Source organism: Loxodonta africana, chromosome 23 (assembly GCF_030014295.1).
Source record: "Loxodonta africana isolate mLoxAfr1 chromosome 23, mLoxAfr1.hap2, whole genome shotgun sequence".
Lineage (NCBI taxonomy): Eukaryota > Metazoa > Chordata > Mammalia > Proboscidea > Elephantidae > Loxodonta > Loxodonta africana.
The window spans coordinates 19540833-19562724 of NC_087364.1; the positions used below are offsets into that span (position 1 = coordinate 19540833).

Consider the following 21892-nt stretch of genomic DNA (forward strand, 5'->3'; position numbering starts at 1 on the left):
GGCAAAGTAAGCACGGTGCTTACCTTGCTTATCAGATAACCTGTAGTGAACAATTTCACATTTTTCACCACATCAGAAATTCTGCTTCTAGGTATGGTTGGCATCTCTCTCTCTCCCAACCCCATAGAACCTTCCTATGGAATCAAATCCTCTCCTCAAATTAACATTCCCTGACAGGGGCAGATAGGCCAGTAAACAAGATAATCACGGACTTACTTGTACTTACTTACTAATCTGCAGTGAACATATTCACATGGGTTTCTGAATGTTCATTATAGACTAGTAAGTAAGCACAAGTAAGCCCATGCTTACCTTGCTTATTGGGTTTTCCTCCCTTGGTGGTAACATTTGTCTGGAGTCCCTGGGTGGTGGAAGTGGTTAGCGTGCTTGGCTGCTAACCAAAAGGGTGGAGGTTCGAGTCCTTCTAGAGGTGCCTGGGAAGAAAGGCCTGGACATCTATTTCTGAGAAATCAACCATTGAAAACTCATGCACGTGTGGTCGCCAGGAGCAGAGTCAACTGGACAGCAACTAGGTTTTTTTTTTTCCAAACATTTTTCTATTTTACCATCGGTGAAGTCCCTGAGTGATTCTGGGTCCTGGTGGGATTTATTGTTTCATCATGCATAAACAAGACCTTTAGGAATTTGGAGGGATGCTGGTCCTCATCCTTGGGAATTCCTTGCTAATTATTGATCATTATTATTTTTTTTATAGTTCCATAGCACCTTTTTCAGAATGAATTCCCATGGATTTTTACAGAAAGAGTCCTCAATCCACAATGCGTTCTGATTTTCCCGCATGTCTGAAAGCTCTTCATTGTTCAGAAGGCACATTTATTTGTCAGAGACTTCTATCTTTGTTGGGGGACTTTTGGAGGGTGTGTTTGAAAATTTGGAGCTTTTTTTTCTTAGAACATGAGTTGCCAGGTAGGCCTTTGGCCTTCAAGGTCTGAGACAGACACCCAGCATCTTCAAGCTGGAAGTTCCCAGAGGTCACGTGTTCATGAAGCTGCCCTTGACCCCTTCATGCCGGTTGCACCAGTCCTGCCCTTTACACTCATACCTCTGTTTATATTCTAAATCTGAGCAAACTCTACAATGTCATTGGCACTCTAGAACAGAGAGCCCATGCTAATAAGTCCAGTGCGCATGGTCGGCTCACCATGCTCAGTGATAGCTTGTTGTCGTTAGGTGCTGTCAGGTCAATTCTGACTCACAGTGACCCCATGTGACAGAGTAGAACAGCCCCATAGGGTTTTCTTGGCTGTGACCTTTACAGGAACAGACCACCAGGTCTTCCACAGAACCACTGGGTGGGCTCAAACTGCCAACCTTTTGGTTAGCAGCCAAGCGCTTAACCATTGCGCCACCCATGCTTCTATCAGTAATAATGAATGCCAGTAAACTTAGCTCCTGTGATTCATTCCAGCTACTGGGGATATTAAATACTCTGAAGCAATTACATTTGGAATATTTGTGGTCAAAACATATTAGGCCATTTTCCAAAGATATGGGAATTGTAAATTGGGATAAACTTGTATGGTGCAAAAAAAAAAAAAATCATTTTCTGTATGTAACGTGTATAGAATACCTCTAAGAGTTCTGAATTAATCCCAAACCCATTGCCGTTGAGTCGATTCCAACTCATAGCCACCCTGTAGGACAGAGTAGAACTGCCCCATAGGGTTTCCAAGGAGCAGCTGCTGGATTCAAATTGCCGACCTTTTGGTTAGCAGCCAAGCTCTTAACCACTGCGCCACCAGGGCTGCAAGGAGTTCTGTTTTATATATCTTAAAAGAGATTTTCATGATTGATGTTATTGTTAGCTGCCATTAAGTCAGCCCTGACTCATGGCAACCTGATGTATAATGGAATGAAACATTACCTGGTCCTGCACCATCTTCATGATCACTGGTATGGATGCTCAAGTTCATTTTTGTGGCCACTTTGCATTTTGAGTGTCTTGCAGCCTAGAGAACTCATCTCCAACACTACATCAAACAATATTCTGTTGTGATCCCTGGGTTTTCTTTGGCTAATTTTCAGACATAGATTGCCAGGCCTTTCTTCCTATTCTTAGTGTGGAAGCTCCGCTGAAACCTGTCCACCATGGGCGACCTTACTGGTATTTGAAAAACTGGAGGCATAGCTTCCAGCATTATAGCAACATGCAAGCCACCACAGTATGACAAACTGACAGATGGGTGGTGGTCTTTCTGATTACTATTAACTTAGTCACAGGAAAAGGAAATGAGCTTTACAAAGGCAAACTTGAAAAAGGAAAGACAGTAAAACTCTTGTAGATTTTTATGGAAGACCTGCATTAGATGAATTTTTGTAGGTAAAATGGGCTGAGTGTTGAAACAGAAGAAGGCTGAGTCCTTGTTCCACTATTTACTGGTCTTGTGAAATCAGCAAATCCTATTTCTCTCACCAAGCCTAATTTTCTCTTTTATAAAATGTTTTAGCATCTAGCTCACAGGGTTGTGGTAAGGATTAAGTAAGATTCTTTTTGAACTCTAAGATTCTGTACATATAACAGTGATTACGTGTTTTTAATGCAGGGCTTCAAACTGGTTCGAACCAGTTCAGTCATGGCTGATGAGGTGAAATCGGAACAGACTCGAATTTTTAAAATTTGGGTGAAGTGGAATGAGAAGCGGAACAGGAAAAATTATGGGTGGAAGCCTTGTGATGGGAGACTCAAAAGTGGCATGGCGAGCCCTTCCAGGAGCCTGATACGGGAGACTGAATTATTGCCAGGACTGTGGAGAGCAATACATGTTCAAAGCGGCGTGGTTGGCCACCATCTTTGAGAGGGGCACCGCTGTTTCCAACTCTGCCAGTCAAGAGATTTGGTTGCTATGCAATGCACATTCTGCCTTTTTTTTTTTCTAAGAAGAAGATTAAGTTTCTGTCAGGGCTTTCACCTGTAATTTTTCCCATTTTGCTTATTGTCCCACTTCAGCCGTATTTTAAAAATTTGGGTCTGTTCAGGTTTTGCTTCATTGACCATCACTGAGTGGGGCAGAACTGGTTCAAAGCCTTATTTTAATATTTAAGAAAATAGACAAGTTGATGGTGTGCTTTTATTTTAAAAACCTATTTATTATTTGAATCTATGTCTATGATAAATTACAGTGAAAACTGTGAGAGCTGGAACTTGACAGGACTGCCTTGTTTCTCGGGTCTCACAAGTTTTCCACATTTGACAGGGTACAGTCTTACCACTTTTCTGTCACTATTAATGGAAACTATTTGAGTTTTCCTTCTCTGACAGGTTTTTACCTTACATAGGTTCTGGCTTTCACAGGTTATATTACATAATTTTTAATTAAGTTTCAGAAGAAGAATATAAATAATGAAAAAATACATATATTTTTTAATAGCATGCCTGGTTCAAGAGAAGTAAAGATACAACAGGATTTGGATCAGATCTCAGGGTTCAATGGGAATTCATTTCATTCCGAAGGTAAGATTTTATTCTAATCAGTAGCACTTCAAAACAGAAATGGATACAGTTGTTTCATGCTAATGATTTTTTAAAAGTGTGTAAATGCAGAAGTGTTTTTTTTTTCTTTGCTAATGTCATTTACAGTCTTTATTAAAACATATTTTCTTTAAAGGTTGTTAAAGCCAGCAATCTAGAGATTGTGAGTTTTATGTCAATGTCCAACTAATAAACACTGAGAGCTATTTTATTTGGGCAGGTGATTTCTTTTTAAAGTCACAAATTAGAGCCATCCCGTTACCTGATATGTGGGAAAGACGATGAATTTTGAAGTCATACCGAGTGGGGTCAACTTCTGGTTGTGCCACGTTCGGCTGTGTGACTCTAGACAAGTTATTTAACCATCTGAGTCCCAGTGTTCTCATTTGTAAAATGGGCCTAACACTGCCTTCCTCATAGGGTCATCATAGGCTGAAATGGAAGAACAGTAAGTGCACAATAAATCCATTGCCATCGAGGCAATCCCAACTCATAACCACCTTATAGAACAGAGTAGAGCTGCCCCATAGGGTTTGCTAGGCTGTAATCTTTATGGAAGCAGATTGCCACATCTTTTTCCCACGGTGTGGCTGTGGATTCGAACCGCTGACCTTCTGATTAGCAGCCAAGTGCTTAACCACTGCGCCACCAGGATTCCTTAAGTGCACGATACAGTTCATAAATGTGGTAAACACTCACTTAAAATTAGTGCCTTCCCCAATGTGACAAAACTACCTAGTGCAAAAAAACAAAAAGAAAAAGCATCTAAAATTCATAATTTGGAGACCGTCTATTCACCAAAGCAGCTAGGAAATTTATTCTCTCTAACCAAAAAGAATCTTTATCTAACCCTGCATGGGCTGCACACCTCTTAGTATAAATAGGTTGGTATAGAGCTGCCAGATAAATCATGGGAGAACTTCATTTGTATGTCTTATCTCCTTGCCTAACTGTGGCTTTAATTACCCCCTCATAGAGATGTAACCGGGCAACTTCTTAGTGTTTTGACAAAAGTGAAGACTGGTTCTATTTTACAGATGAAATTGAATATGAAAACCAAAAAAGGCTGGAAGAAGAAGAGGACTTGAATGTACTTACATTTGAGGACCTCCTTTGCTTTGCATATCAAGTTGCCAAAGGGATGGAATTTCTGGAGTTTAAATCGGTAAGGCCCTTCCAAAGAAGATTAGAACACAAAAAGATAAAAAGAAAAAGAGATGAGGTTATATTTTTTGTTTGTTTGTTTGAACTTGTATCCCGTAGGCTATCTTTTTCCTCCTGTTCGTCGTTGGAATCCTCTAGAACATCTTGGCTCCTTCTTAATTGTAGTATAAAGGCCTGGGGTCCCTTATTAGATAATGGTTATCATACTTTCTCCAGTTGTCCAAAGTTCCCTGAAAATTCCAGAGCAAAGGGTTGAGACTGGAAGTTCTCGGGAATCTCTACTCAAAACCAGACATAGCATCATCAGGCCCTCCTTGTACAGTTGCTCAGTTTGTGCTCCACACATGGGCATTTGATCTAGCGGTGAGTGGAAGCAAAAATCCGGTGTGCTCAGCTTGCCAAGCCAGCCACCCTGGGCTCCTTTTTCTAATTCGCACTCAGGTGTTGTGGGCTGCTAATCCAATTCTAGTTCCATTGATGGTAAGGCCACTGAGTTTGCCTCAAACTATGGGCTTTACCCTCATTTTTTTTTTTAAGTTATATTGTGTTTTTGGTGAAGGTTTACACAGCAGTTTATGTTCCCATTCAACAATTTCTACACAAATTGTTCAGTGGCATTGGTTACATTCTTCAAAATACATGAACATTCTCATTATTTCCATTCCAGTTTTTCCATCTTCATTTACCCACAATTTTGCATTCAGTCTATAATCAACTTTCGCTGTAAGCAGATTTAAAGCCATCCCTGCCTCCCTTCTTTCTTTTTCTAACCTTGCATTACCTTCTTGTCATTTCCCAAACTTTTCCTCTTCTCTTCTTTTTTTGAGTCTCCTATTCTTCTCTTCCTTCCCGTTTCCTCTCTTTCCCTCCTTTTGCCTTCTTTCTCCTCTGTTCTCTCTGAATTTGGAGAGACTAATTTCAACTATGAGTCCCTGGGTGATGCAAATGGTTAACGCACTTGGTTATTAACTGAAAGGTTGGAGTTCACCCAGAGCACCTTGGAAGAAAGGCCTGGCAATCTTCTTCTGAAAAATCAGCCATTGAAAACTCTACAGAGCTTGTTTCTACTCTGACACGCATGGGTTCCCATGAGTTGGAGTCCACTCAATGGCAACTGTCTTTTGTTTTTGATTTCAACTGTTTTTTGTTTTAAAAATTACTATCTCATTAATATTGTTGAATTGCATTCTTTTCCTTTTCCCTCCTCTCAGCTCTGAAGCTTCCCTACCTGCTGTTTGGTACTCTTTTCTCAAGTTCCTTGCATACCTTATTATTTATCTTTAATTCATCTACAATAGAGGTCTCTTGTGCTTCCTTGAGTATCTATATAGATGGTAGAAATAGCTCTATAGATGCAAGACTGCCTGGCCCAGTTTGCTGCCTATAGTCAAGTAAACACTGAAATACTCACAATTGGAGGTTGAGGGGCATTGCTTTTTTATTCCCCTTGGCCTTGTAATAATATGAACTTTTTGAAGACTATCCAGTTTCTTAGACCCTTTCCCTTTTGTTTCATTTTAGGCCCTTTGCCTCCAAATCGTGTACATCACTGTCTCCTGTTTCGGAGTTTTTTTTTTTAAATCTCAATCCCCAATTTAGTGACTTCTTTTCTTTAGTAATTCTTTTTGTGTGTTTTCAGTAAAGGCTTATATAGCAGTTTACATTCTCATTCAACACTTTCTACACAAATTGTCCAGTGACATTGGCTACATTCTTCTCAATGTGTGAACATTCTCATCATTTCCGTTCTAGTTGTTCCATTTCCATTCATCTAGTTTCCCTGTCCCCTTACATTCTCATCTTTGTTTTAAAGCAATTGTTCACCATTGTTTGGTCTCATATAGGTCATTTTTTTTTTTTAAAAAGCCCACAGTACTTACAGATGATATTGTTCGTTTTATGAGCCAATCTGTTATTTAGCTAAAAGATGACCTCGTGGAATAGTTTCAGTACAAGGTTTAAAGAGTATCTCAGGGCAGTAGTCTTAGGGAATCTGAGCCCAGTCTCAACCAGTTCAGTAAGTCTGTTTGTTTTTGTTTCCTTTTGGGTGGGGGTGGTTATAAATTTGAGGTTCTGTTCTACACTTTTCTCCCATTTTACCAGGGTTCATGTATTATGGCCCTGATTAGAACAGTTGGTAGTGGTAGCCGGGCACCATCCAGTTCTTCTGGTCTCAGAATAGATGAGGCTGTGGTTCACGTTATCTTCTTCTCCCCCCGCCCCCATTTCTCTGATTGCTCCTCAGTTTCAGCCATATACTCTTTGGCTTCATCAAACGTTAATTGAGTATCAACTACAAGCCAGGCACTGTGCTGGGTGCTAGAGCTACAGAGTCAAATATGCTATGATTCCTGTTTCAAAGACCTTATAACTTAGTAGGTAAGAGAAGACCCCCGGTGGTGCAATGGTTAAGCAGTCAGCTGCTAACAGAAAGGTTGGCGGTTCAAACCTACCAGCTGCTCTGCAGGAGAAAAGATGTAATGATCTGTTCCTGTACGGATTTCAGCCTAGGAAATCCTATGGGTCAGTTCTGTTCTGTCCTATAGGATCACTATGAGTCAGAATTGATAGCACAGGACAACAGCAACAAAGAGACAAGCAGACAAATAGATAAAGATTACACTGGAGTGTGATGATATTGTGACTGATATAAGCTCAGGGAGTCTAGAGGGGGAGATCCATATCAGACCTGGGGCTTGAGGGAAAGCAGAGCAGAAAAGGCTTCCTGAAGGAGTTCATGCTTGGGCTGGAGATTTTTGAAGGAACATGGAATCAGGAGGAGGTTTGTGGAGAAAGGCAGTTGAGTTGGACATGGTGAGTGTGAGGTGCCTTGGGCAACCAAGCAGAGCTTAGTCTAGTAGATAATTAGATAGTGGTAGAATTGTTGTCTTCCATGTGGGAAACCTGGGCTCAATTCCCAGCAAGTGCATCTTATATGCAGCTACCACCCACCTGTCAGTGGAGGCTTGCAAGTTGCTATAATGCTGAATATATTTTGGTGGGGCTTCCAGACTAAGACGGACTAGGAAGAAAGGCCTGGTGATCTACATCTGAAAATCAGTCGATGAAAACTATATGGATCACAATGGTCCAATTCCCAGCTAATCATGGGGATGGTGCAGGACCAGGTGGCATTTCGTTCCATTGTTCGTGGGGTCACCATGAGTCAGGGGCCAACTCGATAATAGCTAGCAACAACTCCTGAAGCTCGAGAGAGAAGTTTGGGTTGGAAATAGAGGTTTGGGTAGTGGTAGTTGCATCCCTAGGTTTGGATGGAGTGGCTCAGGAGAGGAGGTGGAACGAAAGGGCAGGGAGCTGAGGGTGTAGCTCTAGGAAGTGAGAGAGGTCAAAGGGCAGAGCTTCTGGAGGAAACAGAGGAATGACCAGAGCAGTAGGAAGAAAACAGGAGAGAGAGAGGTGCTGAATTCATGGAAGGAAGGAAGGGCATAAAGGAGATCATGCTGCGCAGCAGCACCAGGTGCCACAGAGCAGTCAAATCAAATCGAGATGGAGTGCGTCCACCAGATGGTGCTGTGGAGGTCCTTGTAGGGTTTAGCCAAAGCAGTTTGGGTGGACAAGTGGGAGGTAGAAGCCAGATTGCAGCAGGGCCTCGTAGTCAAGTGGGCAAAGTGGAAGGGGAGACTTCAAGTAGACAACACTCTTACAAAGCAGGAAGGAAGGAGAGCTAGAGAGGGTTGTGACGGGGGTTTTGTTTGTTTGTTTAGAGATTGAAGGGAACCCATCGGACCTTTGCTACTAGTGCCCAGTTCTTTTTTTTTTTTTAATTAAAAAAAACTTTTAGTGTGGTAAAATATATGCGATAAAACATTCAACCATTTTTACACATAAGACATAGTGATGTTAGCTGCATTCACTATGTTGTGCAGCCATCGCCAATGTTCATTTCCAAACTTTCCCATGACCCTTAGCAAATACTCTGAGCTACTTAATTAGTTACCCGCTCCCTCCAGCCCCTGGTAACCACTGACGAACTTTGGTCTCCGTGCATTTCCTATTCGGGATATTCCACAAAAGTGGGGTCATATAACATTTGTCTTTTTGTGACTGACTTAATTCAGTCTGCATAAGCCTTTCAAGGTTCATCCACACATTGTGGTACTCATCGGGACTTTGTTTCTCTTTATGGTTGAGTAATATTCCATTGTATGTATGTACGCCATTTTGTTTATTCATTCTTCTGTTGGTGGACACTTGTAATGCTGCATTCATTTTAAAACCTTCCTTCTTAACTTTCTTGCCAGACTACTTTGATTAATGCTACCCCACCTCTCAGCTCGGGCTCTGTCTGACTCCACTCTGGCCCACCTCCCAGGCTCATTTTTTGCTTTTCCAGGTGATGAGCTCATCTCATCCCAGCAGCAGCGCTACTCATCCTCCCTCCTGCTTTGCTTTCTCTGGTATTATTCCATTTTATTCCTGAACCGATTTCCCAGTCAGCAAGGAGCTTCCTATCTCCACACGCACAGTACAGCAAAGACAATTTTTAGAAGAGATGTCTAAAAATCCTGGGGAGTCAGTGGAAGGCCCCACTGTTGTGTCTCTTACTTACAGCAAAACATCATTCAATGCCATTGGTCTCCTTTCTAAGAATCTTTCCCCTTTGACCTCTGCGAATTTTCTAGAAGCAGCACGAATGCTGAAGAATTGGGTCACCCGTGTTCACGCTGATTGTTGAGGCCCAAGTGAGATAAGATACCTTAGTGAATTGTACATTTCCTTCATCTGTAACTCATCTTGACCTTGAAACCAGAAGAAAGATGACACTCTGTGATAATATATGTCATAGTAAATAACATTCTGATTTTCTTCTTCACAGTGTGTTCACAGAGACCTGGCAGCCAGGAACGTGCTGGTGACCCATGGAAAAGTGGTGAAGATATGTGATTTTGGATTGGCTCGGGACATAATGAGTGACTCCAACTATGTTGTCAGGGGCAATGTGAGGCTGCTAGCTCTTATGTTGTTATCTTGTTATTTTGTGTTTTGCAAGCTACATTTTGTCATCATTACAGTAGATATCTGCCTTCAGTCACTACTCACACATTTTTATTTATGGTAACATAAAAAAAACTCCCTCACAGCAGTTTGCTTTCTTATGCTTAGAAGACTTTCCTACAGCATGAGGGGATATTCCATCTGTAATAAAATTTGAAAGGAGCCCCAGGGGCACAATGGTTAAGTGCTTGGCTGCTAACTGAGAGGTTGGCTGTTTGAACCCACCCAGTGGCTCCATGGGAGAAAGACCAGGAGGTAATGTTCCAGTAAAGATTACAGCCTAGAAAACCCTGTAGGGCAGTTCTACTCTGCATGGGGTCGCTATGAGTCAGAATCAACTCTATGGCAATGGATTTTATGGGAATTAATAAAACGTGAACAAGATAACATCACATCTATCCTTTGGACCAGGTGGAATAGAGCAATTAGGGGCCTTTAAGTGTAATCTTCACTTTAAAAAAAATCTCATTACTTGTACTTATTTCACATCCCTTAGCTATAAAGTAATTGTTATGTTTTTGATTATAAGACTAGCTACTAAAAAAAAAAAAAATTTTTTTAGTAGCTAGTCGATACAATAAAGTATTTTTAAATGCACAGCATATACATTAAATATTAAATGTAGATTTTTAAATGTAAAATATTTAAATTAAATATTAATGAATATTAGCCATCCTAATACTGTTTTTTTTTTTTAATACTGTTAACACAAGGAGCCCTAAAACTTCATTGAATCTGCCTTTTTAAAAAAAACCTAGGACAGATGTGTTTTTACAAGTGAAATATGAGATTGTAAAATTGTGTAGTTGAAAGTATGGTTTTAAGGAGTTAGAACACCTGATTTAAGCCCCTATTCCTCTTCTTTTTGGCAAGATATTTTTGGGATTTCTCTCTGCATTATTTTTTCTACCTATGAAATAATAATAACTACAGATGTTGATATATTACTTATTATATGCTAAGCAAGGAGCCCTGTTGGTGCAATGGTTAAGCGCTCAGCTGCCAACCAGGAGGTGGGCCGTTCAAATGCACCCAGCGCCTCCTCGGGAGAAAAGACTTGACAATCTGCTCCCACTATACCCTAGGAAACCCTGTGGGGCAATTCTGCTCTGTCACATGGGGTCAATAAGAGCCGGAATCAACTCAAAAGCACCCAGCAATAGCAGCAACATTGCAGTTTCTGCCCTACTGGCTACATGTCACTTTTGTGGAAAGGTATATGCCATTGGCAACCACCATGAAGTCTTTTAATTGATCAGATTGACCAGGCTTGCCCTCTTGATTTAATCAGATCATCCATCAGTTTGTATATGACTCAAAATAGGGCTTCTTTCTTGAGCTTTGATTTGACTTGGCAGATAAAATGTGCTCTGTGAAGGACCTGTCAACCCTTGAAAAAGAAAACAGTACAAAGTGCCCTGCCTCAGTATCCAGGAACCCCAGCATCTTGATTCTAATCAGACACTGTACTAATTCAACTCTAACCCCCATTTCCTCACTATTGGAAGTTATTAAAGCCATAGAAGCCAGGCTTCTGGTATCAGGCTGGTATCATTTCTGATAATGATGACATGTTTTTGCCTCACAACATCCTTGGGGCTGGCACTAAAGTTCTTTCAGGAAATACTTTCACAAAAAAACCAAATCCATTGCTGTTGAGTTGATTCCGACTCGTAGCGATCCTATAGGACAGGGTAGAACCACCCCTCACAGAGTTTCCAGAGAGGGCCTGGTGGATTTGAACTGCTGACCTTTTGGTTAGCAGCTGTAGCACTTAATCACTACGCCACCAGAGTTTCCACTAATACCCCACAAATTCACTAGTACAGTAAAACCTGCTAAAGCCCGAAACTGGAAGGCAAAAACCTGTCAGAGAAGGAAAACTCATATTTTTCACTAAAACGAGCAATAGGGAAGTGGTATGACTGCAGCCCATCGATGGTGGAAAACTTGTGAGACTGTAAAAACAAGGCAGTCTCATTGAGTTCCGGCTCTCACAGGTTTCACTGTACTTCTTACCTCTGGGCAACAGACTGGTTACTGCTGAATGGAAAGTGACTAAAAAAAAACCGAAACCAAACCCACTGCCATTGAGTCGATTCCGACTCATAGCAACCCTGTAGGACGGAGTAGAACTGCCCCATAGGGTTTCCAAGGAGCACCTGGTGGATTCAAACCGCCAACCTTTTGATTAGTGACTAAATATCCCACTGCTGTTGAGTTGATTCCAACTCACAGCAACCCTACAGGACAGAGTAGAGCTGCCCCATAGAGTTTCCAAGGAGCGCCTGGAGGATTCAAACTGCCAACCTCTTGGTTAGCAGCTGTGGCACTTAGCCACTAGCCACTAGGGTTTCCTTGGTTAATGACTGAAAAAAAAAATGACTATCTACTATTAAATTACCAAACACGAGCCTTTGTTCAAGATGTCTTAAAGGAATACGTTTCCACTAAGGCTGCTCTTTTAGAATGTTAATTTGAAAGTGGGAAACTTCCCCTTGAGCACTGTGAGTTTCTAAATTAAGTACTAAGAGTGACCTTTGGGAAGATATTAAACCCTATCATCTAGCTAACAATAAAAGAGAAGTAAGTTGAAAAGAAATGCTAAGTATGTTACATAGATGTACACATTTATCAAAAATTACTGAGTTGTACACTTAAATGCATTTTAGTGAATGTAAATTATACCTCAATAAAATTTGTTTTAAAAGTAAAAAGACAAAAAAGAAGCAATGTCCGTCTGTGGAAAACTCACCCTTTGCTCTCCTCTTGGCTTTTACACAGGCCCGTCTGCCTGTAAAATGGATGGCTCCCGAGAGCTTGTTTGAAGGGATCTACACAATAAAGAGTGATGTCTGGTCTTACGGCATATTACTCTGGGAAATATTCTCACTTGGTACGTTTTGGAGTTTGCTGTCCTCCCTTGGCGTTGAGCGTTTGCTCATTCTGTTAGCTCTGCCCCCTGCTGAATCTGCCCTCAAATTTGCTAGCTCCTAAGTCAAAAAAAAAGTCAAAGGCTGGGTCAAATGCCATTTCAAAGGTCCTTCCATAGCTCCCTAGCCTTACTTCTACTGTAGCATGTGAACATATTTCTTCTTTTTTTTAATTTTAGTTATTTTGTTGTTGAGAATATACACGGCAAAACATACACCTATGAGTTGTGCAACCATTCTCACCCTCCTCTTCTGAGTTGTTCCTCCCTCATTAGCATAAAATCACTGCTCCCTAAGCTTCCTGTCTAATCTTTTGAGTTGCTGTTTCAATTTAATCCCATATAGATAGATCTTAAAAAAGCATAATGCTCAAGGCAGACATTTTTTCTAGTTAAGTTGTTGTTTGGTTTTAAGAGTACTTCAATAGATATTTTTTGATTTAAGCTTTAACAATTATCTCAGAACAGTAATTTCAGGGGTTCATCCAGCCTCCATGGCTCCGGAAAGTCTGATTCCATGAGAATTTTAAAATCTGTTCTGCATTATCCCCCTTTTGATCAGGATTATTCTATTGAGTCTTTCATCAAAATGTTCAGCAATGGTAACTGGGTACCATCTAGTTCTTCTGGTCTCATGGCAAAGGAGGCAGTTGTTCACGGAGGCAGCATGTGAACCTGTTTCATTTGCTGGTGTTTATCTCCCCCAGGGGCAGTGGTGGTTCAGTGGTAGAATTCTCACCTTCCATGCTGGAGACCCAGGTTCAGTTTCCAGCCAGTGTACCTCAAGCACAGCCACCACCTGTCTGTCAGTGGAGCCCTGTGCGTTGAGATGATGCCGGACAGATTTCAGCAGAGTTTCTGTACTTAGATGAACTAGGAAGAAAGGCCTGGTGATCTACTACTGAAAACCCTATGGATCACAATGGTCTGATCCCATTGTACTTGGGGTCACCATGACGCAGGGATGACTTGACAGCAGCTGAAAACAACAACATCTTCACCCATGACCTCTAACTTGCTTGAGAGCTGGGACCGTGACTTTTCACAGGTGCAGCCTTAGCACCTAGCAGTGCTTGGCACATGGGAATTCTCAATAGTTGTTTGTTGACTGGCTGAATGAATAAACAAAGACTCGAAGGATGATGATTACAGCCCTCTAATGTTTTTCTCAGGTGTGAACCCTTACCCTGGTATTCCAGTCGATGCAAACTTCTATAAACTCATTCAGAGTGGATTTAAAATGGATCAGCCATTTTATGCTACAGAAGAAATGTAAGTTTAAATCAGACTATAAATTGGTTGAAATCTGAAATTCAGTCTAATTTCAAATTCATAGCAAAAGAAATAAAAGCGCTGTAATGCAAAGTTTATATGATTTTTTAAAAAAGAAAGAAAACTCTTTGTTTTGGGTCTTAGAAGATGATTTCTGAACAAAACAGAAGCCTTCCCTGTCTTCAGAGGTTCTTAATTCCAGCTTCCGGTTCCTTTGCCTAAAGGGTCTGTGAGGGTGATTCCACTCTATTTTCTGAGTTCTGTTCCACGTTAAGTTCCTTTAAATGCATTTCTGCCCATTATCTAGGAACCCCTGGGTGGTGCAAATGGTTAGAATGCTTGGCTGCTAACTTAAAGGTTGACTGTTCAAATTCACCAAAGAGGCCATGGAAGAAAAGCTGGGCAATCTACTTCTAAAAAGTCAGAGAAGAGCCTTGGAGCACAGCTCAGCTCCAACACACATGGGGTTGCCATGAGTTGACTTAATGGCAACTGTTTTTTTTTTTTTTTTTTTGCCAATCGCATAATTTCTCAGTTCTGATATGGATTCACAGTTTGTGGTAGAATTCTTGCCATAAAACAAACCTGCCAAATGTGAATAGTTTCACAGTAATAATGGTGTTACATTGTATGTGGAAGATGATCCATTTTGATTCACTCAGATTGACACATCTTGCTTCTGGTTCTGTGGCTTTTACAGATACTTTATAATGCAATCCTGCTGGGCTTTTGACTCAAGGAAGCGGCCGTCGTTCCCTAACCTGACTTCGTTTCTAGGATGTCAGCTGGCAGACGCAGAAGAAGCGGTAGGTAGCAGCATTGTTGTTGTTGGGTGCCGCCGGGCTGACTGTGACTCAAAGCGACCCCATATGACAGAACAGAACTATCCCCTAGGGTTTTCTAGGCTGTGATCTTCACAAGAGGAGATCTCCAGGTCTTTCGAGAAGCCACTGGGTAAGTTCAAACCAACAGCCTTTCAGTTAGCAGCTGAGTTGCGCCATCAAGGCTCCACAAGGACTCCTTATGTAGCAGCATAGGGCTTTGTGAAGTGTTTGTATAAAGGAAAGTGGTAATTCAAAATACCCTGTGATGGCTTCCTAAGAACCAAAGGTTGCCCTTTAAAAGTTATATAGCCCACAAGAACCACTGCCTCTTCTAGCTGAGACCAGAAGAACTAGATGGTGCCTGGCTACCACTACCAACTGTTCTGATCAGGTACACAATAGAAGGTCTTGGATAGAATGGGAGAAAAATGTAGAACAAAACTCAAATTCCTGGAAAAGGCCAGACTTAATGGACAGGAGAGACTAGAGGAATCCCTGAGACTATCATCCTAACTACCCTTTAAACTTGGAACTGAAGCTACTCCTGGTGGTCACCTTTCATCAAAATAAAACATTGGCTTATAAAGTAAACAACATCACCTGTGAATATTGTTCTGCCTTAAATTAATCAACGGTATAAGACCAAATGGTCAACATTTACCTTAAAACAAAGATGAGAAGCTAAGAGCGGGCAGGGAAGCTAGATTAACAGAAACGGAACAAAAATAATGGAAATAGAATGTCTACACAGTGTGAAAAATGTAACCAATTCATGGAACAAGTTGTATAAAAATGGTTAAATGAGAACATAACCTGCTATGTAAGCTTTCATCTAAAACGCAATTAAAAAAATTTAAAAATGTATAGAGTGAGAAATAGTTATTGATAAGTGTTTTTAGAAGAAATGGCGTTTTCCAAAGATTTCCATAAATCAAGAACTCTTAAGTGTCCCAGGCGTGCAGCACTAGATAACAAAACAAAATTTACTCTCCGATCTCCAGAAGCTACTGTCCTCTCCTGATTCAACATGGTGCTTGAATATAGAACAATTACACAAAACAATTGGTATAGTGGAAAGAGCATTGACTTAGAATCATGAAAGTCAAATGCTAGCTCTGCCTCCTAATAGCTGTGCCAGTTATGGCAAGGCACTTTACTTCTCTGGGCCTCAGTTTTATCACCTGTAAAATGGGTTGCTAAGGGACCTCAAGATTCTTGGTACCTTGGGGTCACTTTGCAGACTCTTCCCCTGCCACCACCACCTGGTGTACTGAAAAGAGCTATCCCAGATGAGATGAACAAAGGATGGGATCTTGAAATCCCAGTAGCTAGCTTCAAATGTTGGCTCCATCATGTACTTGTTATATGACTTGAGTGAGTCACTTGATCTCTTTTGGGTCTCAGTTTTCTTATATGAAATATTGGATTAACAAATCATACTTTATGGGGTTGTAGGAAAGAGTGGATGAGATGATGTATGTGAAAAGGCTTAGCATGTACTGGGCACTTAGTATCTACTCGATACATATTAGTTAAATATGAACCTGATTCCATAAATGTCTCTTCTCCTTTCTAAAGTCTTTTTTTTTTACAATATTTTATTGTGTTTTCAATGACGGTTTACACAGCAGTTTTGGTTCCCATTCAACAATTTCTACATAAGTTGTTCAGTGATATTCAGTGACAATGCGTGAACGTTCTCATTATTTCCATTCTGGTTGTTCTATTTACATTAATCTAGTTTCCCTGCCTGTCTTAGTTATCTAGTGCTGCTGTAACAGAAATACCACAAGCGGATGCCTTTAACAAAGAGAAATTTATTTCTTCACAGTAAAGTAGTCTAATAGTCCAAATTCAGGGTGTCAGCTCTAGGGGAAGGCTTTCTCTCTCTGTTGGCCTTCTCATCAATCTTCCCTTGGACTAGGAGTTTCTCTACGCAGGAACCCATGGTCCAAAGGACATGCTCTGCTCCTGGCACTGCTTTCTTGGTGGTATGAGGTCCCCCACTCTCTGCTTCCTTCTCTTTCCTTTTATTTCTTGTAAGATAAAAGGTGGTGCAGGCCACACCCAGGGAAACTCCCTTTACATTGGATCAGGGATGTGACCTTAGTAAGGGTGTTACAGTCCCGCCCTAATCCTCTTTAACGTAAAATTACAATCACAAAATGGAGGACAAGCACACAATACTGGGAATCGTGGCCCAGCCAAATTGATACACACATTTTTGGGGGAACATGATTCAATCCATGACATTGTCCTCTTACATTCTCATTTTTGTTTTAAAGTAATTGCTGAATGCTTGGTTTCTTAGAAGAGATTTTTAAAAAAGGAACACTGTGCTTAAACACGTGATGTTCATTATTTTTTGAGTCAATTTATTATTTAGCTATAAGGTGACCTCAGGAGTTAGTTTTGGTTCAAGATTTGAAGAGTGTCTCAGGGCAGTAGTCTCAGGGAGTCCTCTAATCTCAACTGGTCCAGTAATTCTGAAATTTTTAAGAATTTGAAGTTCTGGTCCACATTTTTCTCCCATTCTATCAGGGTCTATCTATTGCGGCCCTGATGAGAACAGTAGGTAGTTGTAACTGGGCACCATCTAGTCTCAGAGTAGATAAGCCTGTGGTTCATGCAGGCTGCTAGTCCTGTAGACAACATTCTTCTCTGGGGCTTTGGTTTCCTTCTTTCTTTTTTGCACCAGATGAGTAGACTCCTTTCTAAACTCCTGAGAGCCCATTTTCAGTTCTGTATTCTCTCCATGGACCTGGGTAGATGGTGTGTGTCCTGTCCTCCTGTTTTGATTTTTTTTTTTTTTGGATCACATAGGAAAATGCAGTTAATGTCAGGGAATTAGGTCAAAAAGATTGGGGGGATAAAAAGCCTCCAAAGGACTTAACAGTCTATTGGACAGAGGGTGCTATAAGATAAACTGAAAGAAGAGCTATAGAAAGAAGAAATGAACTGCTGGAGTATAGCAAAAGGATAGATTAACTACTACCTGGGCTATCGGATGTGGGTTCACAGAGGAGGTGTCCTTGGAGCTAGGCTGTGAAGAATGGGTAGCATTTTGGCTTTTGGAAAATGGGTGCGTGAGGAGGGTGTTCCAGGCTGAATGAGTAATATGAACAAAGGTGCAAAGTTGGAAAAGTAGAATGGAAGATAAATGGATATGGCTGATGTACAGAGTGGGTGGGAGTATATGAAGGAAAACAAGACTGTAAAAGTAGCATAGATGTGGCTCAGTGGTAGAATTTCTCATCTTCCATGCGAGAGACCTGGAGTCAGTTCTCAGCCAGTGCGCCTCATACACAGCCACCACCCGTCTGTCGGTGGAGCCTTTGTGTTGCTATGATGTGGAACAGGTTACAGCACAGCTTTCAGACTGATACAAACTAGGAAGAAAGGCCTGGCAACCTACTTCTGAGATTAGTCCAAGAAAACCCTATGGATCACAACTTAGTTCCTTTGTGCGTGGGGGCCCCCATGAGCCAGGGGCCAACTGGACAGCAGCTGACAACAAAGGCAGTGTAACCATGGAGGAGGGTCCTCTGCTGCTGAAGAACCTCCTGGTTCTGTTGGGGAGCACCTTGGTCTTGGGGTAAAGTGAGGCTCTCCTTTCATGTCCCCATACCTACCGGGTGTCCAAATTTCCTACTCTCTATTGAGGGGGTCTTAGGAGACCTGATGGAGCAGTGGTTAAGCACTCAGCTGTTAACCGAAAGGTCAACGTTTCGAACCCACCATCCACTCTGTGGGAGAAAGACGTGGCAGTCTGCTTCCATAAAGATTAAAAAAACAAAAACTGTTGGCTTCAAGTTGATTCCAACTTATAGTTACTCTATAGGACAGAGTAGAACTTGCCCTGTAGGGGTTCCAAGGCTGTAAATCTTTATGGAAGCAGATTGCCACCTCATTCTCCCACAGAGAAAGATAGTGGATTTGAGCTGCTAACCTTTTGGTTAGCAGTTGAGCGCCTACCCACTGTGCCACCAGGGCTCCTTCTTATAGGGCTATACAGAGTACCCCTTGACCCTTCTGGATGGAAGGTTGTTTTCCCTACCAGTGTCACAGACAGCACACAGTAGCTCCTTTAAGTGAGTTAGAAAATGGCACCCCTCTGGGTGGGGTGCATATAAAGAGGAACTCCCTACACCTGGCTGATAGAGCACTGCTCCAGGCTAAAGGCCTGTGGAGCAGAGCACAGATTGGGCTTCAGCCCCCACGTGTCTGTATTGCTGGGCAGTTTTGTGCAAAGCACGTTCTACACAACCAGGCCAGGCAGCCTGCCTATTATGAGCAAAAAGTTCTTTCTCCAGGCTGTCCTTTTTCCTCTGTTGAAGTTGCTACCCCATCTTTTCTCCTCAGCACACTCATCCCTTGAATAGGAAGAACTGGCCTTGCCAGCATGCCTGGAGTAATTTTCTCTGGTTCTTTTTTTTTTTTTTTGTAATATTTTATTGTGTTTTTGGTGAAAGTTTACACAACAAATTCGGTTCCCATTTAACAATTTCTACACAGATTACTCAGTGACATTGGTTACATTTTTCACAATGTGTCATCATTCCCATTCATTCCATGTTGGTTGTACCATTTCCAGTACTGTTGTTTCCCTGTCCCCTTACCTTCTCATTTTTGCTTTAATCGTTGACCATTTGGTCTTATATAGATGATTTTTTAAAGGAGCGTAGTACACATAAGTGATATTCTTTATTTTACGAGTCAATCTGTTATTTAGCTAAAAGGTGACCTTGGAATAATTTCAGGTCAAGGTTTAAAGAGTATCTCGGGGTGATAGTCTCAGGGAGTCCTTTAGTCTCAACGGGTCCAGTAAATCTGGACTTTTTGAGATTTTGAGTTCTATCCCACATTTTTTTCCCATTCTACCATGATCCATCTATTGGGGCCCTGATCAGGGTTGGTAGTGGTAACTGGGCACCCTCTGGTTCTTACATTGATGGTTTTATACAGTCTTTGTTTCTGCTTCATCGTGGACTGTTGTTGTTCGTTGCCATTAGGTTAGCCCCTGACTCATAGCAGCCCCTTGTACGATGGAACAAAATGCTGTGTAGTCCTTTGCCATCCCCATAATCAGTTGTGGATCAGACTGTTGTGAGCCATAGGGTTTTCATTTTTGGAAGTAGATCACCAGGCCTTTCTTCCTAGTCTGTCTTAGCCTGGAAGGTCCACTGAAACGTGTTCTGCATCACAGTAACATACAAGGCGTCACCGACAGATGGCTGGTGGCTGCGTATGAGGTGTGTTGGCTGGGAATTGAACTTGGGTCTCCTGCACGGAAGGTGAGAATTCTACCTGTCTTAGGCTGGATTCTCTAGAGAAACAAAACCTGTAAAGCTATAAATATGTATAGAAATTTATACCAAGGAAATGGCTCACGCAGTTGTAGAAGCTGGAATGTCCCAAGTCTGTGGGTCAGGATAGAGGCTTCTCCTGATTCACACAGCTGCAGTGGCTGGCAAACCCAAGATCGGGAGGTCAGAGAGCAGGGCTCTTGCTCAGAGGCTGCAAAAATCAATGAATCCGAAGATCAGCAGGCAAGACCTCAGATAAGCCACTAGCCCAAGTCCCAAGAACCGGAGGTTAGATGAACAGGAGCCAGCTGCAGGATCCAGCACAAGCAAAAAGCCCCCAAGCCTTGCCAGAATGTCCACTTATATTCGATGCTGGCCACACGCCCAAGAAAACTCCCTTTCAACTGATTGGCTACTCACAGCAAAACCCATCATGGGAGTGATCACATATCAAATCTCAACAGGGAAGTGATCACATTATAGACTGCCAAAACACTGAGAATTGTGGCCCAGCCAAGTTAACACACAATCCTTTTTTTTTTATGCTTTAAGTGAAAGTTTACAAATCAAGTCAGTCTCTCATACAAAAACTTATACACACCTCGTTATGTACTCTTAGCTTCTTTCCCTCTAATGAGACAGCACACTCCTCTTTCCAGCCTGTATTCCCTGTGACCATTCAACCATTTCCTGTCCCCCTCTGCCTTCTCATCTCTCCTCCAGACAGGAGCTGTCCACATAGTCTCATGTGACCCACAATCTTAACCATCACATTACCGCTGACCCACCACTGCTTCATTTCATGGTAGATGTTGTTGCTGTTGTTATTAGGTGCCATCAAGTTGGTTCTAACTCATAGTGACCGTATGTACAGCAGAACAAAACACTGTGCAGTCCTGCGCCATCCTCACAATCATTGCTACGCTTGAGCCCATCATTGCAGCCAGTGTGTCAGTCCATCTCATTGAGGTTCTCCCTCTCTTTTGCTGACCCCCTACTTATGGACTAAGGAAGGAAAAATGACCCTCAGAGAACAAGTGAGAGAGGAAAAGGACTACATAGAGAAAACATAGGTTAATAATACTAGATATAACCCAACCCCAAGAGTACAGGGTTAGATCAGGGAGATCGTTGAATAACATGCTAAGGCATTATTTGGACAATGGGGAACAAATGAAGATTTTGGAGATGAAAAAACATGCTTCAATCTTTGTCTTTAAGATCCAGATCAAATATTCTGTCTCCGCAAAGCCTCCCCAACTTCCCTAGTTAGAAGTTTCCTTCTTCTGAATTCCTATAACACTTCATATATAAATCTACATGAGACATGTATCATATTGTGTTATAATTATGCTTATGGGTCTGTCTTTCCTATACCTAGACATGATGTCCTGCTCATCTTTGTGTCACCTAATGTAGTGCTTGTCCTGTAGCAGGGGGACACGAGCTGTGTACTAAGTCAGTAAATGACTATCAGTGTGGAAGTAGGCAGAGACCACAGCTGTTTTGTTCACCATTACATGCCCAGCTCCTATTGTAAAGTTTAGCACAAAGAAGGTGGTCAACAAGTACTCCTGGAAGGAAGGCAGAGAAGACAGCATAAAAGTGAGTGTAGAGGCTTTAGAGAGGGGCGTCTGGGGTCTTAAACCCTAGCGAGTGGCCATCTAAGATGCATCAATTGGTCTCAACCCACCTGGAGTAAGGAATAATGAAGAACACCAAAGACACAAGGTAATTATGAGCCTAAGAGACCGAAAGGACCACATAAACCAGAGACTACATCAGCCTGAGACCAGAAGAACTAGATGGTGCCCAGCCACAACCAATGACTGCCCTGACAGGGAACTCAATAGAGAAACCCTGAGGGAACAGGAGAGCAGTGGGATGG

General features: G+C 41.8%; 1 protein-coding gene across 10 annotated transcripts in view; it reads left to right on the forward strand.

Moving 5' to 3' along the window:
- FLT3 (fms related receptor tyrosine kinase 3) overlaps window positions 1-21892 on the forward strand; it is a 123245-nt gene that overhangs the window by 79594 nt on the left and 21759 nt on the right. For 9 of the 10 annotated variants that reach the window (XM_064275309.1, XM_064275306.1, XM_064275308.1 and 6 more), the window contains 7 exons: window positions 3390-3472; window positions 4528-4655; window positions 9492-9614; window positions 12455-12566; window positions 13775-13874; window positions 14575-14680; window positions 14769-14828. In XM_064275309.1, coding sequence (XP_064131379.1) covers window positions 3390-3472; window positions 4528-4655; window positions 9492-9614; window positions 12455-12566; window positions 13775-13874; window positions 14575-14680; window positions 14769-14828 — 712 coding nt within the window. The remainder of the gene's footprint in view (window positions 1-3389; window positions 3473-4527; window positions 4656-9491; window positions 9615-12454; window positions 12567-13774; window positions 13875-14574; window positions 14681-14768; window positions 14829-21892) is intronic. The other variant, XM_064275305.1, reaches the window with a different exon arrangement.